The sequence below is a fragment of the Symphalangus syndactylus genome, chromosome 22, assembly GCF_028878055.3.
Source record: "Symphalangus syndactylus isolate Jambi chromosome 22, NHGRI_mSymSyn1-v2.1_pri, whole genome shotgun sequence".
NCBI classification, from domain to species: domain Eukaryota; kingdom Metazoa; phylum Chordata; class Mammalia; order Primates; family Hylobatidae; genus Symphalangus; species Symphalangus syndactylus.
The window spans coordinates 11,413,332-11,440,017 of NC_072444.2; the positions used below are offsets into that span (position 1 = coordinate 11,413,332).

The window sequence follows — 26,686 nt, forward strand, 5'->3', positions numbered from 1 at the left end:
ATCTTCATATACCTAAAACCTCAGAAAACTTTCTGGGAGCAGCTCGGCAACAAGAGAGCTCCTCCTGTCTCCACTCTCCAGTCACACTCTCTGCCCAGACTCCTCCCTTGGCAGTAGGTTTGTGCCACCTGCTTCCCTGGCTTATCTATGCCTGCCTTGTTTACCAGAGTGAAAGTTCTAGGAAGAGCATGGGATCTTGAGGCTGACCATTCTGGGTTTGAATCCACTTCTGCTTCCTGCCTTTATAATCTTATGCAAGCCACTGTACTACCCTGAGCTTGTTTTCTCATCGGTTTCTTTTTTTCTTTTCTTTTCTTTCTTTTTTTTTTTTGAGAGAGAGTTTCACTCCTGTTGCCCAGGCTGGAGTGCAATGGCGTGATCTCAGCTCACCGCAACCTCCACCTCCCACGTTCAAGCAATTATCCTGCCTCAGCCTTCCTGAGTAGCTGGGATTATAGGCATGCGCCATCACGCCCGGCTAATTTTGTATTTTTAGTAGAGACGGCGTTTCTCCATGTTGGTCAGGCTGGTCTCGAACTCCTGACCTCAGATGATCCGCCTGCCTCAGCCTCCCAAAATGCTGGGATTACAGGCGTGAACCACCGCGCCCAGCCCTCATCTGTAAATTTCTTGTTACCACCTGGTACTTGGAAGGCACTCAGTAGTGGTCGCTCTCTTTAGCTTCCAATTTGCATATAAAGAATGCCGTCCACTTTGGGAGGCAGAGATGGGCGGATCACTTGAGCTCAGGAGTTTGAGACCAGGCTGGGCAACATGGCAAGACCCCGTCTCTACAAAAAAATACAAAAACTAGCTGAGCGTTGTTGTGTGCACCTGTAGTCCCAGCTACACTGGTGGCTGTGATGGGAGGATGGCTTGAGCCTGGGAGGCGGATGTTGCAGTGAGCAGAGTCTACCCATCCCTGAATGTGGTAGGCTAGAAAGTCAAACGGAAAATTAAAAAAAACAACAACAACAAAAAAAAACAGTCTTGTGTTGTGCAGAGAAAGGGCTTTTGAACCTGGGCACAAAGAAGTGAGTGCCTGAGATCAGAAATCATAAACTCCCAGACCATCACAGCTGAAAGGGTGGAGAGATGATGATGATGATTAACAGCAGGAAAGGTTTTGAAAAAGTGCTCTCTACAGGTGTTTCTGTTTCGGCTTTCCCCTTTAAAATCGTGTACTTTGCATTATCTTATTTAATCCTCACCGCAACCCAGTGGGGGTAGGTATTATCACTGTTTTACAGATAAAAAAACTAAGGTGTATAAAGTGCCCAAGAACACACAGCAAGGAGCCAGGACTCCTAATCCCAAAGTTCGTGCTCTTAACTGCCTTTAGCTGTTTTGGTGACTGAGTCTAATCCAACACAGTTTTACAGATGAGGCTCAGGGAGGGGAAATTGTCTTACCCAACTCTTACACAAGGGAACTAGAATTTGGGCCTCCCTTCCGGGCGCCAATCCGGTCAAGGAATTGTCACAGAAACTCAGATTTAAGAAACATTTATTAAGTACTTGCATCATCGCAATCCATCCTCAAAGCAGCCTCCGCGAAGTATTACAGTACTTCGTGTTACAACACTGATCATATGGGGAAATAAGCTAAGGGGGATAATCCCCCCCACAAGATCAATTTAGCAAAATAGCGGCACTGTCGGGATCACACATTCAGGTCCAGAGGCAGCCAGCAGTTTCATTAACCTAATCCCAGGCTCCTTCCTCCCGCACGTGAAGGTATGAACGAACCGCCCCCCCCCCCCCCCGCCCCGACCAGGAGCCCGCTCAGAGCGGTGCATTCTGGGATTCGCCCGCGAAGAATACCGACTCTGTGGGCCAATAGAATCCGAGCACAGGCGACTATATCCACCTTCGCTGTCTGCAGGTTGCTCAGGCCTCCCTCAAACTAGCCAATGAGAAGTGCACGGGTCCTGGTCGCCTAGGAAACCGCGTGACAACAAGATGGCGGCGCTGCGGGATGGCTAGCGGCCCTGCGTGGTGAGTCTGGCTTAAGACCTTTCTGCCCCTGGAGTCCCCACGCAGGCTGGAGCCCGAGCCCCGAGGGCCTGCGAGCTCCGCGGCTCCCACAGGAGAGGTTCGGGACCCTGCTTACCATGACTACGCGTGGAGGCGGAAGGAGGCGCCACGGCTTCCAGGGCTGGGTTAGGTCGTGATAGACGTCGCTCCCTGAGCGCGTCCTGGGGGCATTAGGGAGTCCTGGCAGCGGGCCGGACCGTGTCCCCGCCAGAGCTCTGGGCCCTGGGGATGACGGATAGGCCGAGGAGGTGTGAAGAAGAATGTCGCGAGTCAAGCACAGCACTGAGTTTGGTCCCAAAGATGTAGAGGCATGGTACACAGCTTGGCTCTCAGAGCCAGGTCTGAAGTGGATGACAACTCTGCCTTAAGGAGCTTTTGGCCTGAGGGGTAGTCACAGTCCTGCCCTTGGAAGCCCCAAAGTGAAGGAGGTAGGCGACTGTTCTCCGGGCTCCCTAATCTGAAGGAGAAAGAGACATGCCCCTGCCTTCAGGAGTCCCCCCAGACGGACAGGGAAATGCATCCTTTGCCCTCAGGGGCCCTTGTAATCTGGGAGAAGATTAACGTGGAGACAATGTGTCGGACTGGACTGGAGTGACACTGGAAGTAGGGAAGTCAGTTGGGGGCCACGTGACAGCCCTCAGAATGGGCAGTGAGGGTCCCACTAGGACGGCCGACGGTGGCCATGGAAAGGGGTAGCTATATGTGAGAGAGTGTAACCTGCAAGGTTTGGTGTAAGAGGAAAGATGGCGTTAAGAGGGAAGGAAGGAGAGAAAAATGTGGTTGGGTGATGGGGTCCCATTAAGAAGGGGGAAATGGGAGGAAGTGAGTTTGACGAAAATGTTGGATTTGGTTTAGGAGTTTTTTTTTCCCCTATGACAGCTTTATTGAGATATAATTCACGTATTACATACTTCACTCCTTTAAAGTGTAAATTTCAATCGTTTTTAGTATATTTTAGTATATATTCCATTTATATGAAATGTGCAGTGTGGGCAAGTCTATAGAACAGAGAGTAGATTTGTGGTTGCCTAAGGCTGCCTGGGAAACGGGTGGGGGGTGACTGCTAAAGGGTACAGGGTCTTTTTAGGCTGATGAAAATGTTCTAAAATTGTGATGGTAGTACAGCTCTGTGAATATACTAAAAAGAAATTTACACTGTAAGGTGAAATATGTGAATTATATCTCAAAGCCGTTTTATGAAAAAGGTTGCATACTGTATAATTCCATTTATGTAACTTTTTTGAAGTAAGAAAATTTAGAGATGGGCCAGGTGTGGTGGCTCACGCTGGTAATCCTAGCACTTTCGGAGGCTGAGGCAGGAGAATTGCTTGAACCTGGGAGGCGGAGGTTGCAGTGAACCGAGATTGTGCCATTGCACTCCAGCCTGGGCGACAGAGCGAGATTCCATCTCAAAAAACAAAACAAAAAGTATTGAGGGGAGGTGGGTGAAGGATACAAAGGATCTTTCTGTACTATTTTCTAATTTCCTGTGAATCTATAATAATTTTCAAATAAAAAGCTAGAATATAAGTGAAAAACAAACTGAAGGGGAAAAAAAAGAGTTAGCTGGCCAAGGGAAGGGTGCAGGTAGGAGTGGGGAGACCTGGGAGTGGGGGGGTTGAGGTTGAGGCAGGGGGGATACACGTGCATTTGAGGCATTGCTAGCAGTTCAGGTGGCTCAAGTGTGGGAGGCAGCAAGATGGGAGATGAGGTCAGGAGACATAAGCAGGGACCAGGTCACCTATATCAAGGAATTATGAATTTTTTTTTGAGATGGAGTCTTGCTCTGTCACCCAGGCTGGAGTGCAATGGCGCAATCTCTGCTTACTGCAACCTCCGCCTCCTGGGTTCAAGTGATTCTCCTGTCTCAGCCTCCCGAGTAGCTGGGATTACAGGCACCTGCCACCACACCCGGCTAATTTTTGTATTTTTAGTAGAGATGGGGTTTCACCACGTTGGTCAGGCTGGTCTTGAACTCCTGACCTCAGGTGATCCACCCTCCTCGGCCTCCCAAAGTGCTGGGATTCCAGGTGTGAGCCACCGTGCCTGGCAAGAATTTTGCATTTTTTTCCGTGGGTGAGAAGTGCTGGGATTATAGGCATGAGCAACCTCTCCCGGCCTGCTTTATGTTTTAAGAAGATCTCTCTGGTAGCACATGGGAACTAATGAAGGGAGCCTTGGCCATATAACCCGTGAGGCTGCCCAGATAGGGCAGGGGCTGGGGCAGGGTGGGGACAGATTTGGGAGGCTGGATTGTGGGGGTGAAGAAACTCAGCCTGATCCTTGAGGAGGGCTCCTTCCAAGGAAGGGGCAGGGCATGATTCTCAAACTCTGCAGTGAGGGCATTGGAGGCTGCCTCCAGGCAGCATGGATTCCCTTGCTAACTGACTTCAGAAGTAGGGTTGAGGCCAGAACCAGACATCTTCAAAGTGGAACTTCCTTGGATTTGTCCTAAAAAATTTGGTCCAGGCTGGGTGCGGTGGCTCATGCCTGTAATCCCAGCACTTTGGGAGGCCGAGGCGGGCGGATCACCTGAGGTCATTTACTGAATAGAGTAGTAGCCTTCGATTATGTCCCTCAGGTGCACTCCTTTTTCCAGAAGGAAGAGGGAAGGAAAGGAAACTAACATTTACGAGTGCCTCCTATGTGGCAGCAACAGCAAAAACAACAGCAGCCCCAACTCACATTTTTCAGTGCTTCCTTTGAGCTTGGTGCTGGGCTAGACCTTCTCTGTTATCTCTGAATCTGCTCAGAACCCTGCCTGTGCCAGTACTATTACTACCCCCATTCTATACTAAAAGTAACTGAGGATGGGTTACTCCATGAGTGGCAAAACCTGGCATCTTAACCTTGGTGTCACATGGACTGTGTCTTTTTTTTTTTTTTTTTTTTTTTTTTTTTTTTGAGATGGAGTTTTGCTCTTGTTGCCCAGGTTGGAGTGCAATGGTGCAGTCTCATCTCATTGCTACCTCCCCACCTCCTGGGTTCAAGCGATTCTCGTGCCTCAGCCTCCCAAGTAGCTGGGACTACAGGAGCATGCCACCACGCCCAGCTAATTTTTGTATTTTTAGTAGAGACAGGGTTTCACCATGTTGGACAGGCTGATCTCGAACCACTGACCTCAGGCGATCCACCCACCTTGGCCTCCCAAAGCGCTGGGATTACAGGTGTGAGCCACCGAGCCCAGCCCACATGGACTGTGTCTTGATTGAATCCTGCCTGTGGGTTGGACTCTCTGGCTCTGAGATGTTGGGAGTGGCACCTGGTTTCTGGTGGGAGGGAAGGAGACACTTGGGCTTTGTGTCACCCAGCTGGCTGATGGACGGGCAGCCTCCTGGGTAGTAGCATTTTCAGGCTCTAAGTTTGGGAAAGTTCCAGGCTTCTGACTAATTTCTGCATCCCATCCCACCCTCATAGTCCTTTCCCAAGCACCACCAGGCCAAAGGTCTCTCAGTTCAGAGCAGGAAGCCGTATACCCAGAGGAGCAGGCAGATGACAGAAACTTCCAGAAACCTCTGTGGGGACAGTAGAAGAGGCAAAAGGTACTGCTGCCTAGACAGTGCTTCCCATTAGGAAGAGTAGCCAGGGAAGTGGAAACTTCAGGCTACCCCCTGAGCTTGGAGCCCTGAGTCTGTCCCCTCTGTCCCCAAGGGCTGACTTCCTGCATTCCTTTAGGGAGTTCCTGACAGCTGGATTCTAGAAGTAGAACTATGAGCTCACCCTTGGCCTCCCTTAGCAAGACCCGAAAAGTGCCCCTGCCCTCGGAGCCTGTGAATCCTGGGTAAGGAGCCAGCCTCGGGGGTCTTTCTGTCCCCGCCCCTGTATCCTCTTCCATCCTTCCATGGCCAGAGGACAATGACTCCTAGTGTCTTGGGGAATACAAAGAAGGGCCACATAGCCTTCCCTGACGACTGTCTTTTTCTTTATACCTTCTTCTGGGGCGCCCAACTTGGGATCTAAGCATAAAATGGGTTGTGCTTTTAGTAAGATATGGGCCCTGTAGGAGTGGCTTGGCATCCCATCTGTTCATTCACTGTTCATTGATTAATTCTGCAAACACAGATGGTCTATGGACCTATCCTGGGCCAGGCCCTGTGTGGGGTTCAGTAAAGGGAAAACTTTTACATCTCTCTAGCACTTTCATGTTTTCAAAACATTTTTTACCTCTCTTCCTTCTTGCTCTTTGGAATACCACTTTGAGTCTTTTTTTTTTTTTTTTTTTAGACCAAGTCTTGCTCTGTCGCCCAGGCTGTGGATTGCAGTGGCATGATCTTGGCTCACTGCAACCTGTGCCTCCTGGGTTCAAGCGATTCTCCTGCCTCAGCCTCAGTAGCTGGGACTACAGGCACGTGGCTAATTTTTTGTATTTTTAGTAGAGACGCGTTTCACTGTGTTAGCCAGGATGGTCTCGATCTCTTGACCTCGTGATCTGCCCATCTCGGCCTCCCAAAGTGCTGGAATTACCAGCACTCTAGGTGTGAGCTGCCGTGCCTGGCCCCACTTTGAGTCATTCTAAGGCCTAGAAGATTCTGAGAGGTTAAGCAACAGGCCTCACAGCCTTTGCAGAGCAGAGCTGGGGCTGAGCTCATGGGCTTTGCAAGCCTTGTAGTCTTCCCACCTAAGACTCTGCTCTTCACCTCTTCCCCATCCTTCTCCACTGGGCGAAGTCAGACACCTCGAAGCCTGTCCCTTGTCTCACCCCAGGCTGGGGCTGGGATTTGGGGCTGGAAGTCCTCAAGAGTTAGAGGCCCTGCTTCCATCTCTTTGAGCTTTGGCTGAAGTCCAGTGCCCAGGGCCTTATGCCTAGTATCATTCCAGGGGCCCTAACTTATATTTCTTCCTTCTTCCTGCCTGGGTTCCCAGGAGGCGAGGAATCCGCATCTATGGAGATGGTAAGTGTGCCCCGCCCTCATGCCCTCTTCGCCTCTCATGTGCTCGCACCTCCTACAGTCGGACCGATGGAGAGAAGTCACACCAGCAAGGCCCTTGTGAGCTGGAGCAGCGGCCTCCACCGTGTTGTGTGCAGCTCCCACGCTGTCCTCCCTGAGGGCTGCGCTTCCCTCCTGGAAGCTCTCAGATTAGGAGGCCCCATACTTTGGCACAGATGTTGCCACTCACATTTGAACCCCTTGACCCACTGTGGGACTGGCCTGTGTGTGCCTAGAAACCACGTGAGGGCCAAGAGATTACCCAGCCCGGGGGTCTGGATCCCAGCCCCCCTTCCCCCTCCAGCCTCCCCCAGCATGACAGCCTTTTCTCCTGGGAGGCCTGTCCACACATTGCCACCCTGACTCTTGTAGCTCAGGCCTTTGGGTCCCTGCCCCCCAACGCCCTACCATGGCATTGGCCATGCCGGTCCCCCTGGGAGCAGGACTGGAAGAACTCCAAAACAGCCCCATTCTGGTTGGATCCTTGCTCCCCAGCCTTGTGAAATCTCTCTCCTCAAACTCCCTGGGGCACAGTGCATAGGCCGTATCATGCTGGCCAGGGCTCAGGGCGTGAGTTTCCTCTGGGTCTCGGCCCCAGAGCGGTGACCTAGGCATCCCTGTCTGCAGAAGATGAGGTGGACATGTTGAGTGATGGGCGTGGCTCAGAAGAAAAGATCTCAGTCCCTTCCTGCTATGGCGGCATAGGGGCCCCTGTGAGTCTGCAAGGTGAGAGCAGAGGCCGGAAGGGTCTGGGTTCTGGCTGCAGGAGGGGGCCCCAGAGAAAGGGCAAGGCCTGGGGAGGAGGCATGGCCCTTTCTCTCGCCTGTTTGGTCTGAGGCAGCTGCTTCCACTCCTGGCTGATCGTGTCAGGGACCTGGCTTGGCGTAAAGCCACACAAGCCCCACCCTTAGCTCAGGAGGCCTGGCCCAGCCCCAGCCCCAGGCCAGGCTGTGGTTGTAGTTACCAGGTGTGGTATCAGTGGGCTCAGGATTCAGGGTCAGAGAGGGATGAAGAGCCTGAGGGTAGAGCTCAGCTTCCTGCTTCTGCAGGGCTCTGGCAAGGCCCAAAGTCGCCTAGACAGTCTGCTTAGCTTGGCAGAGGTCTGTGGCAATGCTGAGCTCATGGAGGCACCTAAAGTGGGATGGGGCTAATCAGGGTGGTTTCCCAGAGCGGGAATTTAGCAGGTCTGAGAAAAGGGGAGACATGGGCAGGCAGGGATGAGCCGTGCAGAGTGCTGGGCGGGATCTGGGAATGCTGGGGATAAGGTTAGAACTTTCCACTAGCTCACTAGCTGTGGTATCTTGAGCAAGTAACTTCGCATCTCTCTGTCTCTGAGGCCTCCTCTGTGAAGTGGGCATGGGAACAGCGAGGGCAGCGTGTTGGGAGGATTCGATGAGATGCTCCTCGGTGGAAGGCCCCTGGCCAGTGCTTGTCACACGAGGTGCTCAGCGTGGTGGCTGCCCATCAGGAGGCCAGCCGTAGGGAAGGGCCTGATGATCCTCCACCAGGCTCTCCATTTTACCGGAGGAGGGAATTGAGGTGGAAAAAGAGACAGGAAGAGCCTGGCCTAAGGTTCCGCGGCCATTTCACCACAAAGCCAAGATCTCCTATACCCTGGCTGGGGTCAGCTTTCTTTTTTTTTTTTTTTATTTTTTGAGACGGAGTCTCGCTCTGTCGCCCAGGCTGGAGTGCAGTGGCTCAATCTTGGCTCACTGCAAGCTCCGCCTCCCGGGTTCACGCCATTCTCCTGCCTCAGCCTCTCCGAGTAGCTGGGACCACAGGCGCCCGCCACCACGCCCGGCTAATTTTTTGTATTTTTTTTTTTTTTTTTTTTTTTTTGAGATGAGTCTCGCTCTGTCACCCAGGCTGGAGTGCGGTGGCGCAGTCTCGGCTCACTGCAAGCTCCGCCTCCCGGGTTCACGCCATTCTCCTGTCTCAGCCTCTCCGAGTAGCTGGGACTACAGGCGCCCGCCACCACGCCCGGCTAATTTTTTGTATTTTTAGTAGAGACGGGGTTTCACCGTGGTCTCGATCTCCTGACCTTGTGATCCGCCCGCCTCGGCCTCCCAAAGTGCTGGGATTACAAGCGTGAGCCACCGCGCCCGGCCCAATTTTTTGTATTTTTTAGTAGAGACGGGATTTCACTGTGTTAGCCAGGATGGCCTCGATCTCCTGACCTCGTGATCCGCCTGCCTCGGCCTCCCAAAGTGCTGGGATTACAAGCGTGAGCCACCGCGCCCGGCCACCTTTCTTTTTTATTTTATTTTTTTTTGAGGCAGGGTTTTGCTCTGTTGTCCTGGCTGGAGTGCAGTGGTGCGACCACGGCTCACTGCAACCTCAGCCTCCCAGGCGCAATCAGTCCTCCTGCCTCAGCCTCCCAAAGTGCTGGGATTACAGGCATGAGCCACCATACCCAGCCAGGTCACTTTCAGTAGTAACCATGGCAACCAGGTTCTTTCTTTGAAAGAGCTCCAGGTGTCCTCTCCCTGCTTCCCCCTGTCATCCCCTCCTCTCTCCCAGCCAGTATCTGTCCCTACCAAGGTAACAGATGAGGACTTGCCTTATTTTACTTCTCTGCCAGCAGTGTCCTATACTGTCCACTGCTCCTTCCTTCTCAGGACCTCCACCAAGTTCTTAGGCACCAAGCTGCGGCCCTCCCATTACCCTCTGCTTCTAGGCTTTGTCTCTTAGCTGTCATCACCACCTCCTTTTTTGCCTCAGTCTTTTTTTTTTTTTTTTTGGGAGACCACCTTGCTCTGTTGCCCAGGCTGGAGTGCAGTGGTGCAAATCACTGCTTACTGCAGCCTCGACCTGCCAGGCTCAAGCAGTCCTCCCACTTCAGCCTCTCGAGTAGCTGGGACTACAGGCACACACCACCATCCCTGGCTAATTTTTGTATTTTTAGTAGAGACAGGGTCTTGCTATGTTGCTCAGGCTGGTCTCGAACTCCTGGTCTCAAGTGATCTGCCCGCCTCGGCCTCCCAAAGTGCTGGGAATACAGGTGCGAGCCAGCTTTTCAATGTGATGTTCCTCTGGCCTGGATTCTCCTCTGTGTCCACTGTGCCCCAGTGAGCTCACCTGCACTCCATGTGTAGACAGTTCCCAAATGTTTGTTTGTCAATTAAGATGCATTTAACTATAAGTCAAAGAAAACCCTTCCTCAACCAAGAACATTAAGGAAGTTTTGTTATCCCACATGCAAAGAAATCCTAAAGAGGCAGCTCCAGGGGTGTTAATTCAGTGACTCCCAGACATCATCAGGGGCTCAGGTTTCTCCATCTTTCCACTGAACCTGCCTTGACATGTCAGCCTCATGTGGTTGTAGGATGATGACTGCGGTTCCTGCTTCATACATAGAAAGGACAGTATCTAGGAGAAGAAAAGGAAAAGGCCTGCTTCTTCCTCTAGGTTTCTCTTTTTTTTCCGTTTTCATGCTTTTTTTTAATTTAATTTTATTTTTTTTTTGAGACAGAGCCCCTCACTCTGTTACCCAGGCTAGAGTGCAGTGGTGCGATCTTGGCTCACTGCAACCTCTGCTTCCTGGGTTCAAGCGATTCTCGAGTAGCTGGGGTTACAGGCACCTGCCACCACGCCCGGCTGATTTTTGTATTTTTAGTAGAGACAGGGTTTCACCATGTTGGCCAGGCTGGTTTCGGACTCCTGGCCTCAAGTGATCCACCTGCCTTGGCCTCCCAAAGTGCTGGGATTACAGGCGTGAGCCACCGCGCGCCCGGCCCTGGCTACTGTTTTCTACAACGCCCCGCATTCTGGCTTTGTCTGGCAGTTTGCCCGTGGGGTGTTTGCCTCACTCCTCTATCTGCCGTTTTGCCTACCAACTGGACGCTAGATTTGGAGGTTCGATTAGATTGAGGGTGAAATTTTTGGCAATGCTTCAGAGTGATGTGATCCATATGTTACACCACTTCCTTGTATATGTTGGACAAATTACTTGATCCCTCTGTGTCTCAGTTTCCTAAAACAGTTCATTTACCTCTTGGGTGTGTTTCAAGGATTACAGGGGGTTGATCTACATGAAGTGTTTAGAACAGTTCCTATGATGCCAGTGGGAGCTGCTGTCAGTACCTTCATTTCCATTCCTGGGACCCCTATCCTCCTCCCTGCACCCCCACAACTCGGCCTTGACTCTAGGTCTGGGCTCTAAAGACTTTGCGTGCGTGGCAGTCCCTGCATCCCATGACTCGGAGCTGATGGCCTCCATGACGAGGAAGTTGTGGGACCTGGAGCAGCAGGTGAAGGCCCAGACTGATGAGATACTGTCCAAGGTGGGGCTCCAGGTGGGACAGGGCCAGGGGCCAGTCTGAGAGGTGGAGGGACTGGGCTGGGGAGGCTTGGAGTTGGACTAGGGCGGGTGATGCTAGAACCATCTTCCCCACTGACCTGCCCAGTTTGAGGAACAGGTGTGGCCTGGGCCTGATCTAGGTCCCTGTGACCCGAGGTGAGAGGCTGGGGGGTTCTTCCCCTCAGCTGAGCAGGACCCGGTAGACCCTGGACTGGGTGGCACCCTCAGATGCGGGGGTCCTCAGGTGTGGGCCGCACCTCTCCCTACCTCAGAGGAACTGCAGGGGTTATCTGAGGTCCAGGAGAAGTGGCTGTGCCAAAGGGTGGCAGGGGCTTGCTGCTCCCCAGCATCCAACGTAGGCAAAGTTCTGGAGCTTACTGTCTGGGCAGGGCTTTGGGAAGCACAGGCCCTGTGCTCACCCTGTGTCTTATGCTACAGGATCGGAAGATAGCGGCCCTGGAGGACCTGGTGCAGACCCTCCGGCCACACCCAGGTAGGTGGCTCTTGGGGGGCTGACCTGCACCCCCAGTCAGGCACCTCCCCTGGGCCCAGGGCTCCTGGAAGCTTCACAATGGCTTCTGGCATCAAGAGCATCAAGCTGACTGCTTGGTAGGGTCTGGACAGCTGAGTCCACAGAGGGGCTGCAGCATATGCAGGACAGTGCTAGAGTCACTCCATGCCCTCCTACACGGGACCGAGTCCCATCTGAAGTGTGGAGGACAGGAGGCTCTGAGGGGAGTGGCAGCCTCCTAGGGCCCATCAAGGTACCGCCACGGGGTCAGAGGAGAGGCCAGAGAGGTGGGGGGCCAAGAGGCAGTTCTTGGGGGATCCCCAGAACAGCTTCTCCAGATGACCCTCAGGGCAGAGGTGACCTGGCAGTGTCTTGCTGGGGCAGCTGAAGCCTGTCCCTGTCTTTCCCTGAAGCCAAGGCAACCCTGCAGCGGCAGGAGGAACTGGAGACGATGTGCGTGCAGCTGCAGCGGCAGGTCAGGGAGATGGAGGTGAGAGAGGTGGGCCCCGGGGGATGCGGGCAGCCAGCAGTCCCCAGCTCTTCACGGCACGTTCCTCAGGCCCAACTCTGTGGGCCTCTCCTCGTCACATCCCACCTAGGGGCTCTGCCCTGCATTTCCCTACCCAGGACTTGCCCAGACTTTAAAGAGCCAGGGAGGTGTCTGGGGCTGGGGCACACCCCTGCTTTTGGGCGCTCTGAACATACCTCTCCCCTGCTTAGCAGACATCATGGCTCCCACTGAACTGAATGGTACAGTCCTCACTGTGGCCCCTGCGGGCTGGCCCCTGCATGCCTCTTCATCTTAGCTTGAACCACTCTCCCCTCCAGCCATGAGGCCGTTCCTCCGGCTCTTTGACCTCATGGAGCTGCTTCCTACCTCAGGGCTTTGGGCCGTGCTGTTGCTGTTCCCTCTGCTGGAATGTTTCCCCACCTCCCCCAGGTCAGTTCACTGTCCTCAGTCACATCCCCTGGGCCTCCTAGGTAGGTTTTCCATCCCATACTTTCTCAGTGCCTCATCTCTCTTCCCTTGTGGGACTCTGAACTCCACGAAGGAGGGAGCAGTTTCCTCCTGTTTGTCACTGTGCACCCAGGACCTAGCACTGAACTGGTTAAGCAATTTGCTGCCTCTGGCTGTGACTTCTGCTCACTGGGGACTCAGTGACCCCAGTCACCTTTCTTTCCCCCACTCACACAGCCATTCAAACAGCAAGGGAACTAGAGGGACACCAGGCACAGAGAAGGGTCCCAGGCACGCATGGGCCCTGCCAGTTCTTCCTGGGATTCAGCCTCTCTCCCTCTCCGTGCAGAATTGGTTTCCAAAGTCCCAATCTAATTTAAAACCTTGGCAGCAAACCTCCCGTTGCAGCTGAGAGCCCTTCCCGCTCCAAGCTGTTCATACCTGCGGTTGTCCCCGAGCAGTGGCCACAGGCGGTGAGGGCTGCGCCAGAGCCTCGGGGCAGGGGCATGACTGCCCTTGCATGCATCTCCGCCACACAGTTATCACTTCAGTCATTTAACAGCCTCATCTGGAGGATCTGCTTGGGGCAGGCCCGGAGCAGAGCATGACCAAGACAGACATGGTCCCCCGCCTGCATGAGGCTGCCGGTCTGTGGGGAGGGGAACAAACGAGTACACAGGTACACAAGTACAGAGAGTGCTGTGACTTGATGAAATGGGTGACACCACAGAGGCAAGTTGGGGGACCACCTGCGGGGGTGACATTGGGCATGATGTCTGGTGAGTGAGGAGGGGAATGGGGTAAGAGGATCCAGGCCTTAGACAGGGAAGGTGCCACTTCCCACCACATAACTTGGCTTGTGGTCGGTGGCTGTGTGGAGGAAGGAGAAGAACGGGAAAAGAGAAGAGGTCGTACGGGCCTCATCACATTGGAGCCGCCCATGGTGCTGGCTGGATCCTGTCCCGAAAAAATGGGAAGCCATTGGAAGGCTTCAGTTTGAGAGGTGGCCTGACAAAAAGACCACCCTGCTCTGTGGGGGTGGGTGGTGTGGGTTAGGAGAGGACGGGGGAGGCAGGTGCCGCTCCGGATTGTCCAGGAGAAAGATGACGGTGGCTTGAACTAGGGTGGTGGCAGCAGATGGAGTCCAGCGGATGGGTTCCAGGCTGCATTGAAGGGGACACCACAGGCCTTGTGGGTCATCCTGGAGGCATGGGCCACAGAGGATTCCCAGGTGGAGGGGGTGCCATTTCTGGAGACAGGAAAGCCTGGCGTGGGAGAGGTTTGAAATGGGGGCAAGAGCCACAGCCATTAGACATCCAAGTGTAGACGGTTGGAAATGTGAGTCTGGAGCACGAGTGAAATCCGCATAAATACAAATTTGGGTTCTGTCGTATATATTTGGGAGAGCGTGTGGATGGAGCTGGGCCCCCACGAGTTGGTGTTGGATAGGAAGGGGAAACGGTGAAGGAAATTGGAAAGGAACAGCCCAGGAGATGGGAGGAAAACTAGCAGATGGTGAAAGATAAAGACAGAAATGTGCCCATGCGCGTGGCAGCGGGTGGGTTAGGTTGCTGGTGGCAGCACCTTGAGCAGTTTCAGAGAGGTATGGCGATGGAGCCAGGTTAGGGTGGCTTGAGAAAAGAAGTCGGAGTGTGGACATGTAGACAGTCCAGAAGTTTCCTGTGGCAGAGGGGACATGTGGCCAAGCCCTGGGGAGGCTGGCACGTGGTTCACATCCCTCAGCCCTGCCTCCTTCCCACACTTGGGCCACATGATTCCTGCAGCCAAGGAGGCTGAGCTGATCCAGCCCTCGCGTGGGCCGGGCGCTGACCTGAGTGATCTTACTGAGCCCTCCTCACAAGCTTATGTGGCAGGAACCGTCATCTCCATTTTATTGGAGGAGGAGTCTGAGGCTCCAGGGGCTGAGGTGGCTTTCCAAGGTCACAGCCAGGAAATGGCAAGATCCCCCTACTCATCCCTTTGTCTGGTCAGCTCTGGGGGCCCCGTCACCTGCAGACTGAGGCTGGGCTTTGGGCTGACGCTGTCTTTCCCTGGGAAGAGGCTGAGCTGGCGGTGCCCCTGCATCTCCCCCGTCGTTCCCACAGCGGTTCCTCAGTGACTATGACCTGCAGTGGGTGGGCGAGCCCATGGACCAGGAGGACTCAGAGAGCAAGACGGTCTCAGAGGATGGCGAGAGGGACTGGATGACAGCCAAGAAGTTCTGGAAGCCAGGTAGAGCAGGGCGTCCGCCCCAGGCCCGCTTCAAAAGGAATTCTCCAACAGTTTGCTGTTGCTGGCAGCTCCCCAGAGGCCTATCTCATTCATGCCCGGGCCCCTGACCCAAGACGCCCTGAGAGCCCACAACTTGCCCCTGAGATGACGGGGGAGCAGCCTCGGCCTCCATCACTGACCACTTAACCTGCTGGCCCACTTCTCCGCGGTCCCCCCTCTGCTCTCTCTTGCTCATCTGTCAGAGACCCAGAGATACAAGAGGTCGCAAGGCCTCATTTGCCTCAGGTTACATAGTCTGCAAAACACCACCAATCTAGAAACTGTTGCCGTTAAAAAAAAAAAAAGAGATCCTCTGTTCTGGAAGCTGCTCCCAAATTCCCAGGCTTGGCCTCCCTCTCCAGGTTCACTTATGGCCCTCGGAATCCACCTGGTTCTGTGGGCCCCTGCCATGTCTTTTTTTTTTTTTTTTTTTTTTTTTGAGACAGAGTCTTGCTCTGTCACCCAGGCTGGAGTGTAGTGGCACGATCTTGGCTCACTGCAACCTCCGCCTCCCAAGTTCAAGCAATTCTGCTTCAGCCTCCTGAGTAGCTAGGATTACAAGTGTGTGCCAACACACCCAGCTAATTTTTGTATTTTTAGTAGAGACGGGGTTTCACCATGTTGGCCAGGCTGGTCTCAAACTCCTGACCTCGTGATCTTCTCGCCTCGGCAGCCCAATAATGCTGGGATTACAGGTGTGAGCCACCGCACCCAGCCATTTGCAGCTTTCAAAGCATTTTCTTTTTTCTTTCCTTTATTTTTATTTTTTGAGGCAGGGTTTCACTTTTGCGTGGGCTGAGTGCAGTGGCACAATCTTGGCTCACTGCAGCCTCAACCTCCTGGGCTGAAGCGATCCTCCCACCTCAGCTGTCTGAGTAGTTGGGACTGCAGGCACGTGCCACCACACCCAGCTGATTTTCTTTATTTTTTGTAGAGACGAGGTCTCGCTACGTTGCCAAGGCTGGTCTTGAACTCCTGGATGCCAGTGATCCTCCTGCCTCAGCCTCCCAAAGTGCTGGGATTGCAGTTGTGAGCCACTGTGCCCTGCCAGCATCTTCATAGCCTTGACAGGGGCCAGGAGTTACTCTATTTCACAGATGGGTAAAGGGAGGCACTCAGGGAGTCTGTGGACTCATTGAGGGAAGAGGGGCAAGACTTAAGGCTGACAGCCCACTGTAGGGCAGTTGGTCACCGAGGCAGAAGATGAGATGATGCCCAGCTTGAGGGTGGGGATGGTGAGAAGGGATGGGCAGAGAGATTTAGGTGGAGTTCGTGGCCTTGGTGTCTTTTCATGAGGGAGAGGACCGGAGGAGTCAGGGATAACCTAAGGGAGCACAGCTGCGGGAAAGATGCCGAGTCCACTTGGGACACAGCAAAGCTGGGGACTGTGCAGCCCCTGTGATGCTAGGAAGGGGAGTGTGTCCCTGCTGCCCAGGGCACTGTAGGCCCAGGCATTCCAATACCAAAGCTCTAACTGAACCCAGGGTGGGTGTCGTGGGGAGAGTTCTCGAGGGATCCCTGGCATGAGTGAGAGGTGAGGCCCTATTGGGTGGCTGCAGGTGCTCTGAGAATGTGTATCCGGGATCTAGGCCAGAGGCCCGCGAGTGCTGCACCCTCGGCCCTGTGTGGCAGGCTGGGTTCAGGCTTCAGGTAGGCCTGTCATCTTGTTACAGGGCAGCCTTCCTCCTGGCCAGGGGGGACCTCCTTGCTCCTTTCCAGATGGCTGGTTTCTGGACCTGGCTCTGTGGATTCCTACTCTGCCCTGTTTGGTTGGTTGTGCTCTGAGTGCCTCAAGTCAAAGTAACTTGTGAAAAACCCTGCCCTCTATCTTGGAGGCCCTGGCCATATATGTGGTCCCTCCGTGCGTTCTCTTCCTTCTTTTGTTTTTTGATTTTTTTTTAGCATGGGGCAGCAGGGGGCCTTGATTCGGCTCTTTCTGCCAGATGAATGTCATGTTTTTCGTCGCTAGCAGCTTCCGTTCCTGGGACATCTCTCTCGCCTGCGTCCCCGTTCCTCTCTCCCCAGGTGCCAACCTGCTCCTGCCCAGAGGCCTCAGGCTCACAGCCTGGCCCCTGCTGGCCTGACACTCGGCTGATTGCTCTGCTCTCCCTCTGTTGGAGAGGCTCCCACAGGCGCTGGGGTGGAGGCCCGTGGAGGGTGAGCCAGGGCCGTCTGTGCCGAGCCAGGGGGGTGATCAAACTTTCTGGAGCCTGGGATTCCTAGGGAGGAGGGCCAGTGGGGCCATGAAGGGGCTTGGCCTCAGGCTGGATTGCTCACTCTCCCCATCTCTCTGCCAGCGTCACAGAGAATGCTGTGCCAGGTGCTTCAGGGTCCGTGGAGACATGAAAGGGACAGTCCTGCTCTGGTCACACGCCACTGGGGCCAGGTGTTGGGCCTCGGGGCTGAGAGCTCTGGTCAGCTCTGAGGTTCTCACTTCTCCTCCACCCTCTGCATCTCTGAGCTCCTCACTCCTCACTCCTCACTACTTCCCTGTTCCCCTGAGAATCCTCACCCTCCCATCCCCCTCTGAAATCCCTACTTCCCCTACCCAAGTCAGTCCCTGCCTCCCTCCATGGCTCCACCTCTCCCTGCCAGCACCCCACACGCCTCCCTCCTTCCTCTCAAGCCCCACACTCCTGAGTCTGGGTTGGAGACTCCCTGACTCCGCAGCCTGCGTGACTTGCCCCTGGGCCTGCCCTTCAATCCCCATAGCCATCTGGCTTGACCCCTCCCCACCTGCACTTCTGCCTCCAGCCTTTGCTCCTGCTCTGTCCCCACAGAGTGCCTTGCCTGCTTCCCTCTCCTCTGAAGCTCAGGGCAAATCCAACCTCCGCCAGCAAACCCTGACTGCCCTGTGTGGGCTGTGCTGCTCTGTGGGGAGGGCTCTGCTTGAGGGAAGGGGCTAAAAGCTCTGGCTGAGGCAGGGTTCAGGTCGGGTCAGACCCCAGGTCGGCAGATCGCTGACCCCCTCTGAGTTCATTTCCTGCTGACGGGCTCCTAGGGCCCCTGAATGGATGTGGTAATAAACTGTGACAGCCACTGTCACCTAGCTGTTGTCATGCATGTCCCAGTGCTTGGCACATGGGCAAGGGTGTGTAGCTGCATGTGATTGGCTGTGATGCCCGTGTGCCCAGGCTTGGATGATCAGAGCACATTGGGACAATCATCTGCACACGATGAGGTGGGGACAGGGTGGTGCGTAGCTCAATGGCAGGGGCCAGAGAGAGCTGCAGGTGGGACCCGGCAGGCCTGAGTTCAGATCCTGCCAGGCCACAGGCTGGTTAAGTGCTCTGGTGGGGACCAGACGTGCAGGGCCTCCTTTCCTGCACTGGCTCCTCTGAGGAGCAGAGTGACTGCAGTAAAGTCCCCAGAGCTGGGCCCGGCTTGCAGATGTGTGGTAATAGTGGTTCCACTTCCTGTTGCAGCCGTCTTTGCCTGAGGGTCAAGGGCAGGCACATGGAGGGCGGCACCGCGTGAGCTGCCGGGGTGCCGTGGGCACTTGCGCAGTGAGGGGCTGCCACCTCTCCACCGAGCGTGATAGGCTCTGGCCCTCTTCTGGGCTCCACAGCCCCCACAGCGATACTTACACGTGCCATTGTCGCCGTTTGCCGCCCTGTCTTCTTCACTTGAGTCTGAGCCTGAGGATGGCAGGACCCTGGGCGTGGGCATTGCCATGATGGGCAGGGCCTAGCAGAGCACGGGTGCTCAGACATTGCTGGAGAGGAGGATCCAACCCTGCTTCTAGTGGCCCAGCCACTCTGGGGCGTGACAGCTCACACGGCCCAATTTCCTTATCTGTAAAACAGAAATGGTGATGCCTGTCTCCTGGCGCTTGGCACAGGGCTGTCATTTACAGACAGGTTCACCAGCTGAATCTTGCAGGCAGTACAGGGTTCTTGTCTCCCCATTGCACAGAAAGGATGGCTGTGGCTCACAGAGGAAGTGCCTTTCCATTTGAGTTCTGCTGCTAGCTCAGGGCTCAATGCTCCTGAGCTCAAGGGGTGCCCAGCATGGCTGGAAGGCAAACAAGCAAGCAGAAAGCAGCCTGTGATGAGGGCCGAGGGAGTGGGCCCAAGGGCTCCAGGCATGCAGCCTCAAGGCAGGTTGGGGGGGCTCCTAGCAAGGCTTCTTGGAGGAGGTGGGGGTGAGTGGGCACAGCTTGAGCCCAGCGATGAGTAGGCGGTGCTAGGGACAACAACAGCCACCATCTGCCAAACGCTTCCTCCAAGCCTCACAGCAGCCCTGTGAAGTGTGGGAACTTTTATTGTCCTCATCATACAGAAGAGGAAGCTGAGGCCCATAGAGGCCCAGGGTTACAGAGCCTGGAAGCGCCCTACAGTGCCCACCAGAGCGCTAGGCGAGGGGCATGTTGAGGGGAGGCTGGGTGCTAGGTAAGGGTCTTGGGAGTTGGGACAAAGAGCTTGGACTTGACCGCCCTTCTCCTCATTTTAATATGCTCGTGGGCTCTCAAAGTTGGATGAGGCCTCAGAGGTGATCTCCCAGCATGGCCACTCTCCCTGGAAAAGGAACCCCAGTAAGCAGCCTCCCAAGAACCAATATTGAGAGGCAGCCTATGTGATCACTGAGCACTGAGGCTGAGTCACTTGGGCCCTGCAAGCTGCATGATCTGGGGCGTGACAGCTCACACGGCCCAATTTCCTTATCTGTAAAACAGAAATGGTGATGCCTGTCTCCTGGCGCTTGGCACAGGGCTGTCATTTACAGACAGGTTCACCAGCTGAATCTTGCAGGCAGTACAGGGTTCTTGTCTCCCCATTGCACAGAAAGGATGGCTGTGGCTCACAGAGGAAGTGCCTTTCCATTTGAGTTATGCTGCTAGCTCAGGGCAGACCTGGGACTTGCCCTCTGACCTTCCTCCCGCTGTGTGACTCCCCAACTGCACCTCTCTCCATCCACGGGTCAGGCCTCAGTTGAATCCTTGTGGGGTGGTGGGGGCTCACTGGCTTCACAAGGCCCTGCTGTGGTAGCTCTTCCCATCTCATTCTCTCAGTGCTGGTTTGCCCAGAGCTGTGGTTCCTTCTTCCTGGCCCCTGGTCTCATCTCCACTCTATCATATCCAGCATCTGCCTGGGCCACCTGTTTTTACTTCTTTAAGCCAGGGCCGTTTTCTTGGCAACCTTCTCTCTTCCCTTTCGTCGTTTCTTGGCATCCTCCCTGGTCTCACGCCATCCCATGTCAACCACCCACGTTCATCAGCCTGGAAAACCCCCGGCCCTGGGAGGCGGCAGGAGCATTGAATTAGGAGTTGGTGTATTTGGTGCTCTTCCTGGCTCTGTCTGGTCTGATAAGGCTATGTCATCTGACCTTTCTGGGCCTCACTTTCCCCATCTATAAAGAAGATGGAGCCCTGGTAACACAGCGAGACCCCGTCTCTACAATTTTTTTTTTTAATTAATTAGCAGGGTGTGGTGATGCCTGCCTGTGGTCCCAGCTACTTGGGAGGCTGAGGTGGGAGGATCAGTTGAACCCGGGAGGTCGTGGTTGCAGTGTCATGACTGTGCCACTATACTCCAGCTTGGGTGACAGAGGGAGACCCTTTCTCGAAAAAAAAAAAAAAAAAAAAAAGGGTTGAGGCAGGCATTGTATGAGATTATCTATTCTGCTATGTTTTTAGGTTGCCTATTTGTTTTTAAGGTAGTTGTTAAAAGAAAATAGTGTCTTGGTATCATTATGTTAGGCGAGTTTTTCCTGGGAATCTCAGGGACTATGCGGGAACCCCCGGAGGGGGTGGGGGCAGGTATAGCCCCTTCAACGGTAGGAAGTGTAGGGGAGAGGAGGAGGCCAGCTGGGGCTTACCATTTCACCTCCTGCAAAAGCAACAGGAAACACATCTGCACCTCCCTGGTACAGCCACTGCACCACTGAGAGGAAAGGAATTAGGTCCCCAGAGCCCTGACCCACATCCTGCCGCAGCCTGCTTGTCCTGTTGAAAAACAGCCTCTCCGAGGCCCCAAAAGTTACTGGTGTGTTGTAGGGCACACCCGAACAGATGACTTACTTGGGGGCCAGGTCCCATCAAAGATGACAGAACAGACCCCTGGTCTGTACGCAGCCAGCATCTACCTGCCCTCCACCTTTCTGCTCTGTTATCCATCACGGCTGTCCCAGCACTCCGTATTCTCCCCTGAAGCCAGTGCACAGCTGTATGTGCCACACATTTTTCAGAAGAGGAGGCCAGAGCTTTGTCAGCTTCTCAAAGGGGTCTGTGACCCAGAAATAGTTGTACAACCTAAGGTCTGTCCCATATCTGTTCTGGCCAGCAGCTGTCCCTACATCCTCCCTAAAAGCCATCTGTCCCTCTTCTGACCTCCCTCTCCTGCTGGTGCAGATGGGTGGGGGAAACACACTTAAGAGTCAGCCCCGGCTCCCTTCCCAGTTCCTCCTCTCACTGAGTGGCTTGGGGCGAGTCATTTTTCATCTCTGTGGGCCTGTTTCCTTGTGTGTAAAATGGAATCTAAGTAACCCCTGCCTCAGCCTGGCGTGGTGGCTCACACCTGTAATCCCAGCACTTTGGGAGGCCCAGGCGGGCAGATCACCTGAGGTCGGGAGTTCAAGACCAGCCTGACCAATGTGATGAAACCCCATCTCTACTAAAAATACAAAAATTAGCCGGGTGTGGTGGCACTCACCTGTAATCCCAGCTACTTGGGAGGCTGAGATAGGAGAATCGCTTGAACCCAGGAGGCAAGGTTGTGATCCAAGATTGTGCTATTGCACTCCAGCCTGGACAACAAGAGTGAAACTCCATCTCAAATAAATAAAAATAATTACCCCTGCCTTAAGCCTCAGGGATGGCGTAAGGACCATGTGTGCAAGGTAGAGCTGGGCACAGTAGCAAACACGGACAGGGTGCGTGTTCCAGGCTGGCTCTTACGTGGTCACTTCTTGAAGCCTTACAGCCATCCTAGGAGGCAGATACTGCTGTCATCCATTCTAGAAGAGAATGCTGCAGCACAAGCATTAAATGACCTAAGGTCACACAGATAGAAGGGAGGAGCTGGGATTTGAACCCAGAAGGCCTTGATCCAGAGCTGGGAGCTCTGCCCTGTGCTTTTCAGCTGCCAACCCAGTGCCTGACACAGATCTGGGATCAGATCCTGCTTCTGCTGCTTACTGCTGTGTTCCTCACAAGCCATGTAACTTTCTCTAACCCTCAGTTTCCTCATCTGAAAAAAATGGAGGTGATTATAGCCTTTATAGAAGGCTTGGTAAGAAGTAGGAATGGAATATGGATAGTAAACCCCTAGCACAAAATAAGTGCTCAGTAAAAGACAGCTGCTGTTATTATCTAGTGTTGTCCTTCCTTTTCCCCAGGCAGTCAGTCAAGGAGACACTAAGACTGCTGCCCAGCTTGGGAGAGAGCCACAGAGGCTAGGGACAGCAGAGAGGTGGCTCATAGGTGTCTGTCCTCTTTGCCAGGGGACTCATTGGCGCCCCCTGAGGTGGACTTTGACAGGCTGCTGGCCAGCCTGCAGGATCTTAGTGAGCTGGTGGTAGAGGGTGACACCCAGGTGACACCAGTGCCCGGTGGGGCACAGCTGCGTACCCTGGAGCCCATCCCGCTGAAGCTCTACCGGAATGGCATCATGATGTTCGACGGGCCCTTCCAGCCCTTCTACGATCCCTCCACACAGGTAGGAGTGGTGTCGGGGGGTGGTGCTCTAGTGTCCCTGCTGCCCGCTGTTAGTTGGGGATGATGAAGCCAGCTCACCCCAGGCCTAGCCTGCCCTCCACGGGGCACCCAGGCCCACACACGACTTGCAGAGGCCCCTCTCCCAAGGCTTGGGACTCTGAATGTTTCCAGAGTGCGGCACTGGGTGACCCTGGATCTAGGGCCTGCCATCCAGACCAGTGGCAGGGCAAGGTGGGCCCAAGGCCCAGGCCACCCCCTCACTTTTCCTTTCCCCTTGCAGCGCTGCCTCCGAGACATATTGGATGGCTTCTTTCCCTCAGAGCTCCAGCGAGTATACCCCAATGGGGTCCCCTTTAAGGTAATGAGCTGCTCCTCAAACCACACCTTTGGGGATTTTGAAGGGAGTGGGGCCGCCCCAGGCACCTCCTATTCTGAGGGGAAGCCACTGCACTCCCTGGGGGACCCCAGTCTGATGCCCTTCAGGAGGATAAGCCTGAAGCCAGGCTGGGAAGGGAGCGGAGAGGCCCGAAACAGAGCAGCAGGCAGCGCCCTCTGCTGGCACCCTGGAGACAGCCTCGGCTGCAGGGCCACTGCCTCCAGCTTTCAGGACAACTTGACAACCTGGGGTCCCTGCAGAAGTGGCCCAGCTATCCCCCAAGTCTCCTGAAGCTATCTGGGTAGGGTGGGAGGCAGTGCTGTGAGCCACAAATGCAAAGCAGAGGGGACAGATGTTGAGACTCAAGGACATAAGGTAGAGCTGGCCCCATGGGTAGGTGCCACCACCGGAGCCCTTGCGGCTGCGTGTTCCAGAGGGTGGTGGGTTAGTGCCGCACTGAGGGTGTGTCAGGGAGGGAGCATGTGTTACCAGGGCTCAGGAAACAGCATGAGTCATGACGGGGGGTGTTTAAGGCATTCGTGCCACAGTGGGGGCCTCGGAGCTATGCCTTGAGGCAAGTGAGGTTCCATGTACGATGATGGTTTGTGCTGCAGACTGGAAAAAAGCAGGGGCTTTGTCCTCTCCTGATCCCCTCACACTCTGCCTTCACGGTAGGCTCCTGAGAGGGGGGTCTCCAAGGAGGAGTCAGTACTGCAGCTTCAGCTGGCGTGGATGGGGTGCTTACAGGAGCAGCAGGGCTGAGGGAGATGACAGCAGTATGAACTGTGGCTCTCCTGAGGCCTGGGTTTCCTCATATGTAAAATGGGGGTTGCATTAGACCATACCCTTGGCCTGTGTTTAGGCAAATAGGGATGAAAGTGGGGCCAAGGGCTGAAGAGCTGGGCCCGCTGCTGTCGCCCTTTTTTGCCAGGTGAGTGACTTGCGCAGTCAGGTCTACCTGGAGGATGGGCTGGACCCCTTCCCAGGCGAGGGCCGTGCAGTGGGCAGGCAGCGGATGCACAAGGCCTTGGACAGGGTGGAGGAGCACCCAGGTGAGTTTGGCCCCCAGGCTGAGCCAGGGGGCCGGGGGACTGCAGAACAAACTCCAGGGGGGCTCCACCACCACTCATAGTCCTTCCTGGGCCCCGGTTCCCAATGCTGTCCCTGCAGGCTCCAGGATGACTGCTGAGAAATTTCTGAACAGGCTCCCCAAGTTTGTGATCCGGAAAGGCGAGGTGATTGACATCCGGGGCCCCATCAGGGACACCTTGCAGGTGAGGCCAACGCTAACTCCCCCAGCCCTCTTGGGGGAACTTTAGCACCAGCCCTGGTCCAGCCAGCCAGGACCGTGTCTTGTCTGGAGGCTCAAGCTTGAGGCACCTGATGAGTCCCTCAGAGCTGTTGCTCCACTGTCTCCTGGAAACTGTGAGGCTGGTGAGGGCACTGGCTGGGCCCCAGAAAGCAGGTGGGTTGGCTGTAAGAGGGCTAAAGTCAGAGTCCAGGCCCCCCCACCAAGGTCTAGGCCAAAATATCCACCTCAGTACTGGGTACTCCCTTCGTGGTTGCCTCAGACTCTCCTTGGCCCTCATCATTCTGTCTCCTCGCTCCCTATTCTGCTTCTCCTCCTAGGTGTCCACCTGTGAAAGGCACCAAACCTTAGTTTCTCAGGCCTCCTCTGCCTCCCTCACCCACACATTGCTAAGTCCTATCTGGTCTGTCCACCCCCAGAACTTCTCCCAGATGCATCCCTTCTCCACATTCGCGCCACCCACCACCCTAGTCTAGGGTCCAGAGTGTCTCTCCCAGACAGCTGGGAGTGTCTCTCCCACTGCCACTCCTGCCCCTGCTGACCATCCTCCAGGCCGCCTTCCCTGTTGAAATGTTCCAGTGGTTCTTGAGATAAAGCCAGCTTCCTTATGCTGGCACTCAAGGCCCGTCCTATATTGCCAGGCCCCTCCTCACACCAGCCTTTTCCTTCCAGTCCAGTTGCGCCCCAGCTTCAGCCACACATAATGCTGGCAGTTGCCCAAATGTGTCGCCACCTCTAGGAAGCTTTCCCTGACCCCAGGATCTTTGTTGATGCTGTCTGGAATATCCCTGCACCCATTCCATTTCTAAGGACTCCCACTCATCCTTCAGTCACAGCTCGGTTGTCATTTTCCGAGGGAAGCCTCCCCTGACCCCAGGCTGGGGTAGGCTTCCAGCCTGATTATCATCTGTGTGGGGTTCTGTCTCCATTAGACTGAAACGGGAGGTTACCTGGGGGGAACCACGGGGCTGCCTCCCAGAACCTTCTTCCCCTTCCACTGCCCCTCCTGTGGCCTTGGTTTATACAGAACACCCCCTCCCACTTTGCTCACTGGTCTCATCTGTCCCTGGTCAAGGATGTGTCCCTCTAAGGATAACGGGGATGACTCAAATGGGGCCTAGGGCTCTGTCCACCCTCCATTGATACCTTCCAGAACTGCTGCCCATTGCCTGCCCGGATCCAGGAAATTGTGGTGGAGACGCCCACCTTGGCCGCTGAGCGAGAGAGGTGAGGGCAGGACGAGGAGGTGAGGGCCTGGGGGCGTTGGGTCACCGAGCGCTGATGGCCTCTGGGCTGTGCAGGAGCCGGGAGTCGCCCAACACGCCGGCACCCCGGCTCTCCATGCTGCGCATCAAGTCTGAGAATGGGGAACAGGCCTTCCTACTGATGATGCAGCCTGACAACACCATTGGGGACGTGCGAGCTCTGCTAGCGCAGGCCAGGTGGGCGCAGGGCAGGGCTGGGGCCACGGAGGGGTTCTGGCCCCGGTGCCCAGCCTGATCTGCTCTGCCTGGTCCCCAGGGCCATGGATGCCTCTGCCTTTGAGATCTTCAGCACATTCCCGCCCACCCTCTACCAGGACGATGCACTCACACTGCAGGCTGCAGGCCTCGTGCCCAAAGCAGCACTGCTGCTGCGGGCACGCCAAGCCCCGAAGTCCAGCCCGAACTTCAGTCCTGGCCCCAGTCCCGGTCCCGGCCCCAGTCCCAGTCCCGGTCCCCAATAAAGCGCCCGCCCCCTCAACCCCCTGCTCCGCCAGGCTCTCAGGGGTGGGCCATCTCGCCAGGCATGTAGGAAAGGCCTGGGACCAGCTGGGCTAGGGAGGGGGCGGTGCCGACCCGCCCCTTGGTAACTCGAGCCCCAGCTGGCGGGCCTGGCTGCTGGGTCTTTGTCTTCTAGGTTCCTCTTTCTCCCAAGGAGGGCTAAGTGGATCCTGTGAAGGGAGGGATGCAGTGGGGGGAAGGAGCTGGCCTCAGCTGGGTTTACATTCTCAGCTGGGACAGCAGAGCCTCACTGTGTACATGTGCAGCCAGCAGATACCTGTGCACAGGCACAGACCCACCAACTCGTGGGGACACTTCAACACCACACAAAGCCATTTTGCCACTAGACCCATGCCCCCAAACTAGCAGAACTGCAGCTGGGTACCCACCTCCCATGACACACTCATACTTAGCCATTGTGCTCCAACACAGGCGCATAGGATGGCCACACTCACTGACACATGCAAATGTGCAGTACACACCAAGGCACAAGCATGATATGGACACATGCATGTGAACTGGAGGGTGGCCCACCCAGCCATCTCCAGAAACCACTGGTCCATACAGGTATTTGCGTGCC

At 55.2% G+C, this 26,686-nt stretch overlaps 1 protein-coding gene across 12 annotated transcripts; it reads left to right on the forward strand.

Moving 5' to 3' along the window:
* The first annotated feature begins 1,920 nt into the window (after nt 1–1,920).
* Nucleotides 1,921–26,086, forward strand: UBXN11 (UBX domain protein 11). Of its 12 annotated transcripts, none has more exons than XM_055261090.2 (16): nt 1,921–1,997; nt 5,454–5,578; nt 5,712–5,817; nt 6,900–6,928; nt 7,592–7,690; nt 11,147–11,259; nt 11,703–11,757; nt 12,189–12,265; nt 14,839–14,965; nt 22,445–22,659; nt 22,939–23,016; nt 23,966–24,086; nt 24,205–24,308; nt 25,497–25,570; nt 25,645–25,785; nt 25,865–26,086. In XM_055261090.2, exons 3-16 carry the CDS (start codon nt 5,747–5,749, stop codon nt 26,067–26,069), a joined length of 1,509 nt encoding a protein of 502 aa, XP_055117065.1. In that variant the 5' UTR covers nt 1,921–1,997; nt 5,454–5,578; nt 5,712–5,746; the 3' UTR covers nt 26,070–26,086. The 12 variants fall into 12 exon arrangements, with proteins under 12 accessions (XP_055117065.1, XP_055117067.1, XP_063487538.1 ...); XM_055261092.2 differs by having other exon boundaries at nt 1,922–1,997; nt 11,147–11,247; XM_063631464.1 differs by having other exon boundaries at nt 1,961–2,094; nt 11,114–11,259.
* Nucleotides 26,087–26,686: the final 600 nt, after the last annotated feature.